Source organism: Herpailurus yagouaroundi, unplaced genomic scaffold (assembly GCF_014898765.1).
Source record: "Herpailurus yagouaroundi ecotype Mexico unplaced genomic scaffold, PumYag 215, whole genome shotgun sequence".
Lineage (NCBI taxonomy): Eukaryota > Metazoa > Chordata > Mammalia > Carnivora > Felidae > Herpailurus > Herpailurus yagouaroundi.
The window spans coordinates 6,333,310-6,343,543 of record NW_024412446.1 but is presented as its reverse complement, the minus strand read 5'-3'; the positions used below and the strand labels follow the sequence as shown (position 1 = coordinate 6,343,543).

The window sequence follows — 10,234 nt, the reverse complement described above, 5'->3', positions numbered from 1 at the left end:
AAAACAAAACAAAACAAAACAAAACAAAACAAAACAAAACAAAACAACAACCAAACTATAAGTTGCTTATCGGGGTGCCTGGGTGGCTCAGTCGGTTAAGCGTCTGACATCAGCTCAGGTCATGATAGCACAGTCTGTGAGTTCAAGCCCCGTGTTGGGCTCTGTGCTGATGGCTCAGAGCCTGGAGCCTGTTTCAGATTCTGTGTCTCCCTCTCTCTGACCCTCCCCTGTTCATGCTCTGTCTCTCTCTGTCTCAAAAATAAATAAAAACATTAAAAAAAAATTAAGTTGCTTATCAAATCCTCCCAAAGGCTAGGGTTCAAATAACACATAATATTTAGAATGCCATGGTGTTTTAGGATATCTTTTAAAACAAAACAAAAACCAAAGAACTTTAATCCATTTTCCTATCATTCTTGTATTTAGAGTAAAAAAAACCCACAAAAAACAAAAAACAAAACAACAACAACAAAAAACAACCAACCACCCACCGGACAGAAAATATTTTGTTATAAAGCAAGCCCCTTGTTAAAAACATCAGTCTGGAGTCATTTTTGGCAATTTATCTGGAAGACAAGCTAAACCCAAAGTAAGAAGTTTATATGATCAGATAGCCAAAAAGATAATGAGATTTCCAACAAAATTATCCATTTTGTGCTTAATAGGAAATAAAATATATTCATAATATGAAAGGATATAATTTAAAAGAAATGTTTTATCATAATTATTTTTGATGAATTTGTACATTTGAGAAGGCAGAATTAGTTTGTCCATAGCTTGACATTCCATTCTGGGTTTTATTTTTATTTTTTTATTTTAGCGAGAGAAAGAGAGAGAGCGAGAGAAAGAGAGAGAGAACGAACCTTAAGCAGTTTCCATGCTCAGTGCAGAGCCCAATGTGGGGCTCCATCCCATTACCCTGGGATCATGACCTGAATCGAAATCAAGAGTCTGATGCTCAACTAACTGAGCCACCCCAGAAGCCCCCTAACCATTCTGGGTTTTAAAAGTAGGCAGCTTGGACAAGTCAAAGGAACAGGGCACAATTTCAATTTATCCTGATCTGTGTATTGGTTTATTCATAATTGACATTTTCCTCTAGTTACTCATTTATGTAGCCAGAAGTTACAACACCATTACTAATGATTTTAAAAAATAGACTTCAGGGGGGCCTGGGTGGTGTAGTTGGTTAAGCCCCTGATTCTTGATCCCGCTCTGGTCATGATCTTGTGGTTGGTGAATCTGAGCCCCGCATCAGACTCTGCACTGATGGTGTGGAGCCTGCTTGGGATTCTGTCTCTCCTTCTCTCTGCGTTTCCCTGGCTTGTGTGCTCTCGTGCTCTCTCTCTCAAAAATAAATAAACATTAAAAAACTGTTTTTAATGGATTTCAAGCAGGTAATGGCATCAAGCATTCTACACAAAATGCTTTGTGAAATTCTCCAACCAGAAACCAAAATAAGAAAAAACTGGCATAAATTGTCATAAAACTGATTTGGCCTGAACAGAATAAAGAATTCTTAAGTTTTTTGTTTTTGTTTTGTTTTTGTTTTTGTTTTTAATTACAATGAGGGTTGTGGGAATAGGTTGCAGATCTCTTCAAAAAGGGGAAAGGTAGCAGGGGAATGAACTCAATGACCTATAGAAAGAATATTTACTTCAGTGGACACTGGGGACAATTAATTTCTCTGTGGAAAGAGACTGCACTATGACACCAGTTGTTTTCAGGGAAATTATGAAAAATAGTTAAAAAAAAAAATCTTTCCAGAGTTAAATCAGAAACAGTTCTTGAAGGCTATAATGAAGGGAGAATTTTATCCTAAAGCAGTATATCATACCAGCTTTTAAAGAAAATTGGGCCACAGTTTAAAGAAAGCATTTAAAATACAAAATGATATTCATTTATATACTTGCTTTTAATATTTAGTTTAACTGCCATCAAGCTAAGTAACAATGACAGCTTGATTACTTATAAAGCAGGCAACATTTAAAAACCAGTTTTTTTCAAATATATCAGTTGAAACGTTAACAGTATTTACTGCAGACTGAAGCACCATGTAATACTGTAGCCACTCACAAACTAAACGGAATTTAAATTTGCTTACACAGGATGGCACAGCTCTAGGAAGGCCCTTATCTCTACCTTCTATGATGGGGAAGGTATGGTGGTTCTCTTCCGATCTAGGAGCTCCATGAACACATCTCTCTATTGGAGGCAGGGAGACGCACATATGTGGATTTTGCAATTGGTGAGCCACTCTAACAAAAAACGGGCAGGGGTGAGGGGGGTGGGTGGATGGAGACACTGGGGGAAAGTAAAATGGAAACTGATGGCTTGAGATTTTGGAGCTACTAACTATAATTAATCCTGTAATCAATACCCCCTCAGAGGGGGTAGCAGGATTGGCTACTATATTGTCAAATACATTTAACCCTTTCCTGGCTTAGTACTTTCACTTGTGTTTCCACTTCCCTACTTTACTACCTCAGTCACGCAGGGTATAAAAATGCTACAGGTTTCTTAAAAGCCATACTTCGTTCTCATATAAACAGCTTACTGGTTTTCCAATATTCCTTTTGATGTGTACTTCTTTTAACAATGGAACAATTGAAAAAGAAATCACCTTCTCCATCTTCTTTCTGGTCACGTTGTAATTCCAATTTCAGTGTTTCTAAAACATATGCAAGCTATCATGAAGAAACCATGAGTCAAGACTACAAATCAGTTACTGTGGCCATGACTAGTGACATTGCTAGGGAAACCTGGGTTCTTTCATTTTTGGCAAAGCGATGAAAACAAATTTAACTCTTTCACAAAAACACATTGCTCTTAAACCTGCCTTGACATTCTGAATTTTTCTCAGATACTCAAATAAACTGAAAAGCTACCTTTAGAACACAGTTGCTGTTCACAAGGAGATTCCCTGGCTTAATGTCTCGATGTAAAATGCCAGCTGAATGGAGATATTTCAAACCTGAAATAACAAACGGATTTAATTGCAGATATTTAATTCCTTTCACTCAACCAATGATTTGGGGGGAAAACCACAGAAACAGAGAGTACAGGATTTAAGACTGTTCTCTAAATGATGGCCTAATAAACATTATTAAAAGCTAGACTTAGCCCTACCTCAAAAAACCTGTAATTTTGCGACAGTAAAATAAAGTGTCATCAAAGGCTTGTGCAATCTACAGATCATGCCTATAATTCAAAAGATGATTTAGGTTTAAATATAGATAAGCTTTTCAGGCATTGGAATTAAAGCTGACCATACGAACGTCCTCAAATTGCTCCTAGGTGTGGGTTGGCCACTGGAGCTCTGCTGCTGGTACCGTCACCCTGTGATTCCCATTACCCACCGGGGAGCCTTTCCCAGGGCAGATTTTTACTGGGAAGACAAAAGTCAGCAACCTGCCCAGGTCTGTCAGTAGTATTCTCCACCACTGAGATTCGAGAGGGTAATAATTAATTACTTTACAATATTTCTGACACCTTGAAAGACCGAGGGTTGTAGCACTGCTAAAAAAAAGGTCACAGCTTCAAGGCTGAGTCTTCTGAACAAAATACAGTAAATCATGTATTTTTTTCAAGTGTAAAAAAAGATCCAGTATCCAGTATCTTTATTCTGTCCCCCACCACAGAATGTCAACAAATCCACAGAAAGTGAACATCGCGGTTTTAACGTTGTGCTTTCATTCTGTTGTTAGATGTTTTTTAACCTCTATAAAGAATGTCTGAATTCTATAAATCCTAGTGAGGGAGGGGCAGGGGGAGGATATTTTACTAGGTAAGGAATCTGTTTCAGCTTTAAACAATTAAGTCTCCATTTGTAACAGCAAAATTCCGAAGGACACACCTGATGGCCAGAAGAAGCTCCATCAATGTCGGCTCAAACTGCCTCTCCATCAGGTTGGTGCTCTCGAGTGAGCCAGCCTGGAGAATTATTTAGCTGGCTGTTTCTCAGTCTCCTTGATGCTCTGGCTTTAAGAGTCATTTTGTTTTTCTAGAATTGGACTCAGGTACACCAGCCCACACTTTGATCAGGCTTATGTACTGCTGGTTTGAAGAATAAATGTCTGGATGACACAAGTTACTTTTTAATTGAGTTATCTGATGCCAGTCACATATCCCTACTAAAGGCTGTTTAGTGGAAACTTTGTGACAGACCACGGGGTTTGACAAACCCTCTTGCTTATTTACTCCCTAGATTAACCTAGTCATGAATTAGGGCTTTCTCTTCCATCACTGAAAATAAGAACCATTTGGCCACCCTTAAGAAAGCCTCTTATTTAACATCAAGTATAGAGAATATTATATTTGACCTTGGTCAAAAGAAAAAAGTCTTTAGGGAAGAAGAAAGCCTTGGGAGGTCAGATTAAAGTTCAAATGAAAAGCAAAACATTTCACGTATACAGTGACACTACCTTTTTCTTCAGAAAGAAAAGCTTACCTCGCAAAATCTGATAAAGAAAAACTTTGACATGATCTGAGCTGAGTGGTTGAGGAGAGACGATAATTTTATGTAGGTCACTCTGCATCAATTCTGTGACAACATATCTTGAAGTTTTAAGTTAAGGAGAGTTCAGAGAATTCAGCCCCAATCCCCTCAAAGTAGGCGCTAGGTCTAAAGAATAACTTCCACTCTTAAGGCTGGAGAAAGTTTAAGGAAAGAAAGCTACTAAGACAGTATGACAAAGGTGAGAATTCCAGCTCTCAAAAGATAAAAAATTGCCAAAATTAAAGAATTTACCACTTAAAAGTTAGCAGACATAAACTAAGTGACTCCTCTATAATTAGCATTATAAAAGAAAAATAAGGGTAAATGTTTTTTAAATTAAGTTTTTAATTCCAGTGTAGTTAACATACAGTGTTCTATTAGTTTCAGGCGTACAACACAGTGATTCACAGATTCTACACATTACTCAGTGCACATCAGGATAAATGTACTCTTAATCCCCTTTACCAATTTCACCCATCCTCTCCTATAGGTGGGGACAGTTACCTCCTCCTCTGGTAACTGTCCTCTATAGTTAAGACTCTTTTTGCCCCCTTTGTTCATTTGTTTTATTTCTTAAATTCACTATGAGTGAAATCATATGGTATTTGTCTTTCTCTGACAGACTCATTTCACTTAGCATTATATTCTCTAGAGCCATCCATGGTTGTTGCAAATGGCAAGATTTCATTCCTTTTTATATTCGATTATATACATTGCATACCCATTTATATTCCATTATATATATCACATCTTCTTTATCCATTGTATATCACATTATATTCCATTGTATATCCATTTATATTCCACTATATATATCACATCTTCTTTATCCATTCATCTATCGATGGACAACTTGAGTTGCTTCCATAATTTGGCTATTGTAAATAATGCTGCTATAAACATAGGGGTGCATGTACACTTTTGAATTAGTGTTTTTCTGTTTTTTTTGGGGGGGGGGTAAATACCCAGCAGTGCCAATCCTGGATTGTAGGGTAGTTCTATTTTTAACTTTTGGAGGAACCTCCATACTGTTTTCTACAGTGGCTGTACGAGTTTGCATTCCCACCAACAGTGCACCAGGGTTCCTTTCTCTCCACACCCTCGCCAACGCTTGTTGTTTTTTTGATTTTAGCCATTCTGACAGGTGTGAGGTGGCATCTCATTGTAGTTTTGATTTGCATTTGCCTGATGATGAGGGATACTGAGCATCTTTTCATGTGTTGGCCATCTGTATGTCTTCTTTGGAGAAATGTCTGTTTATGTCTTCTGCCCATTTTTAATTGGATTATTTATTTTTTGGGTGTGAAGTTACATAAGTTTTTTATATATATTGGGTACTAACCCTTTATCAGATAGGTCATTGGCAAATATCTTCTCAATAAGGGTAAACATTTTAAATGACAGCCAGACCAGGAAGAATGTGAAGATCAAAGAGTCTCGGTGTCTATTCAGACATGTTACTGGAGCATCCTGTGAATCCAAACAAGAGAGGGTTGGGGGTCTCACCCTAGGCCACCAAGGTACCAATGGAAAGGATGACAATCTACCCACCAACTGTGGCTTAAGTTACTTTATAAAGTATAATACTCCTAGAAATGTATAAAATGATTAGTTCAAATCCAAGCCTTCCTCCGATCTTAATAATTTGTTTTGTTATTTAACTTTTTTCTTTTTTTACATTTATGCCTCCCTTATTAAATTTTAAGCTTCCTATGCTTTTTAGTCTTATACCTTCAGGGTGTTGTTTGATCAACACATGGCCGATGACCATAGGCTGGAGCATGGGGAGAAATGAAGATGTAGAATTCAACTCTTGTGAATATAACTTTTGCTGTATCTAGAATAGGACAGAATCTAGGTCTTACTCCTACCCACAGTTAATGATTCATTACACATCTGGGTGAATTTTATGATTTAAATTTAACCTTCCTTAAGACAAGGGGTGAGTACCTTTGACTTTGGGAGATTCCTACAGGCTTTAAATTCTTCCGATACCTCGTGAAAGTTAGTTTCATGTTCTGGGTTAAAACACTAAGGCTCCCCTACCCCTGTATAACTGAAAGCGGGAAGAGGCAAAGAAAAAAGAAAAAAAAAAAAAGAAAGAAAAGAAAAGAAAAAAAAAGCATAGCTGTTACTGGATTGCAGAGTTATTTTGCTTTCTTACATAGTTCTTCAGATCCTACCTTTCTTCTTCCAGAGCGAGATTATGAAATCTTTTTTAAGGACAACCCATCTGACACCCTGTAAAACACCTTTTGTGCCAGTACTGACTGTCCCACAGCTAGTCCTAGAAGATATAGTCCATCTTAAGGGGCAGCTGTAGTCTTAGTATGCTTAGCATGAGCTACAAAAGAGGGTCTGGGGACTCGTGTTTTAGCATTTACATGCTCACTTTAAGGGTAAATGCTAGGCATAACAAAATAAAGATGAGAAGGCGTCTGCCTTCAAAACTTACAATAAATTTTTTTAAAAGTGCTATTAGGCTTTGGTTTTTACTTTTATGAACTTTAAAGACTCTTGTAGTAAGTGGTCATTATCTGGGGAGAATGATTTAAAAACACTTCTAATTTAACGTTTTAGCAAAAACAAGTAGTAACAACTTGAGAGTAGGGAGAACTAATTGATAATGCTTTGACACACAATCAAAACACCCTCCTTGAAACATTTAGGTCAAATGGCTTCTAGAACACCTGACTGTTGCCTTTTCTTCTCTCTCACTGGTTGTTCCTTTTCAATCCTCCTTTGTTTTCTTCTCCAATTACTTAATGTTGAAATGTCCCAGGGCTTGGTCCTCTTGTGTTTCCACACGCACTTTCTTGGGCAAGTGGATCCAATCCTAAGACTTTAAATAGCACACCTGCAGATCACTCCCAACGTTGTATTTCTAGTTAATCCTGTTTCCTTAAGTCCAACCCCGTTCATCAAACTGTCTACTCATCATCTCCTCTGGATGTCTAATTGACATCTCAAACTGTCCAAACATGTATTCTCCATCTTTCCCCCACCAAATCACTTTTTCTAGTTGTAGGCTTTCCCACAGAAAACTTATTTTTCCAGCAAGCTGCTCACACCACAAACCACAAACCTTGGAGTCATCCTAGATTTCTCTTTCTCTCTCACTCCACCTCCAATCCATCAGAAAATCCTGTTGGTTCTTTCATAATTTAGCCACAGAATTAGACTACTTCTTATCATGTCCACTGTTACCTCCTATGGCCCAAGACCCCTAGATTTCTAACACACAGGAGACAGAATAAACTTTTGACTGTTACATTTTTATTTTGTCTATACACTGAGTTACTTTATTATATAGAAAACATGATTTTTAGGGTTTTTATATTCTTAGGTTACTTTCACCTGAGGTTTTATTAATCAGATTCTTTCCAAAGAATTATATTCTACTCCATAATGAAGATTAGTGAGGAAATGAGATTTAGCATGCAGAATTTCCTAGGAACAGTTTTCAGTGACATGTTAGAATTGTTCTATAAAATGATACATATCAGTTAAATTATGGTATTATTACCAGGTTTAGATTTAGATTTTATTCTTAATAGCTTATAAATTTTTACATTTATTTAATTTTGACAGAGAGAGAGAGAGAGAGAGAGAGAGATAGAGATAGAGAGAGAGAGAGAGAGAGAGAGAGAGAGAGAACGTGCAAGCAGGGGAGGGGCAGAGAGAGAGACACAGAATCCAAAGCAGGCTCCAGGCTGTCAGCACAGAGCCTGATGTGGAGCTTGAACCCATGAACCGTGAGATCATGACCCCAGCCGAAGTTGGATGCTTAACCGAGTCACCCAGGCACCCCTTACATTTTTTTCTTTAGTTTTAAACACACAGAAAACTTGGAAGAATTAAACAGTGATCACCCATATATATATACCCACCACCCAGATTCTATACTTAACAATTTGATTTAGTACATGTTTATCCATGGCTCTTTGCATTCATCAATTCACCTTTTTTTGGGGGGGGGCGGGGCTGCATTTCACAGGACAATCTTTTTGAATGACAGCCAGATTATGTCACTCTTCTGCAAAAGCTTATTTCATTTAGAGTCAAAGCCAAAGTCCTTAAAATGTCCTTACATGGCCAGAAATGATCTGGCGTCTTACTGCTCTGACCTCCTTTCCTACCATTTTTGCTATTTTGTTATTCTCTAAACATGTTAGACACACTCTGACCTTTGCTCTAGCTGTTCCTTCTGCCTGAATGGGCTTTCCCAGACACCCTGGCTAACTTTCTCACCTCCTTTGTGTTTTTGCTCAAATCTGATTTTTTGAATGAGGCCTACCTTGACCACCCTAGTACCACACCTTGCATGCTTTATACAACAGCTATCCCCCTGCACATCTCTACCTTTTCTTTTTTCCCTTTAGTACTTATCCTCCATAATTTACTTATTATGTTTATTGTTTGTTGGCCTCCCCAGTCCTGCTCCATGAGGACAAGAGTTTTTGTCTGTTTTGTTCACAAGTCCATCCCAAACTGTCAGAAACAAATGCCTGCATTACAGTTAAGTCTCCTATAAACATCTGTTGAGTAAATGAACTAATATATACTGAGCACCCACTAGATAAACAATACTAGCATTTTAAATATATCATCTCATCTAATTTTCATGGCAATCCTACGAGGGAGGTGTTAGTACTTCCAATTACAGATGAGGAAATTGAGGCTACCAGAAGGCAAGTAACCTATCTAAGGTTACATAGTAGTAGAACTCGGTCTTGACTATGTTTAAGATTGTTTCAATGGCTGGGTTTTATCTTCCCTTCTTTTTTTGAGTTATATTTTTAAAAACTGTAATAAAATATACTAAATGTTTACTGTGTTTTTTTAATAGAAGAATTTCAGTTAATGAATGCAGAAGCAATGTTAGATGAGTAAAAAAAATAAAAATTGCCATTTTTCAACATCTATGGTATCACGGATACAGGCATCAATTATCAATGGCTGCTAAAACCATTTGAAAGGGATGAGACTGATCAGCATCACCTCAAATCACCACTCAACCTAGCAACACTTAATGTGGGATAAGATATTGTATCTCTATTAAGATGCACACCACTGCCCAGAAAGTATTCAGGTCTTAAAAAAACACCTTAATACAACGAATCCTCTAGCTCTAATTACTAGTTTACTAGAAACATGGAGAATAAAAGAGCAAGAGACACCATGAAGAAGCAATCAGTTAAACACAACGTGGATCATTCTTCTGAAAAAATTTTTCCAACAAATCAATGACAAAAAAGGTGGGGGGGGTTGGGTAGGTGAGGGGAAGAGAAGGTAGGAATGCTTGGGATAAAATAGTCTCGAGATGTAATAATGAAACGCAATATATGGACTGTGTTTAGAATCTGATTCAAACAAACCTGACTAAAAAAGTGATCTTTGAGTGGGACGCCTGGGTGGCTTAGTTGGTTAAGCATCTGACTTTGGCTCAGGTCATGATCTCATGGCTCATGAGCTCGAGCCCCGCATCAGGCTCGGTGCTGACAGTTCAGAGCCTGGAGCCTGCTTCGGATTCTGTGTCACCCTCGTCACCCTCTCTCTCTGCCCCTCCCCCATTTGTGCTCTGTCTCTCTCTCAAAAATAAATAAACATTTGGGGCGCCTGGGTGGCGCAGTCGGTTAAGCGTCCGACTTCAGCCAGGTCACGATCTCGCGGTCTGTGAGTTCGAGCCCCGCGTCAGGCTCTGGGCTGATGGCTCAGAGCCTGGAGCCTGTTTCC

The 10,234-nt window shown here is 38.1% G+C and overlaps 1 protein-coding gene across 2 annotated transcripts in view; it reads right to left on the bottom strand.

Moving 5' to 3' along the window:
- Positions 1–10,234, bottom strand: part of NLK (nemo like kinase) — a 166,682-nt gene that overhangs the window by 25,909 nt on the left and 130,539 nt on the right. For both annotated transcript variants that reach the window (XM_040455307.1, XM_040455308.1), the window contains exons 4-5: positions 4,451–4,557; positions 2,889–2,974 (exon numbers count right to left, since the gene is read on the bottom strand). In XM_040455307.1, coding sequence (XP_040311241.1) covers positions 2,889–2,974; positions 4,451–4,557 — 193 coding nt within the window. The remainder of the gene's footprint in view (positions 1–2,888; positions 2,975–4,450; positions 4,558–10,234) is intronic.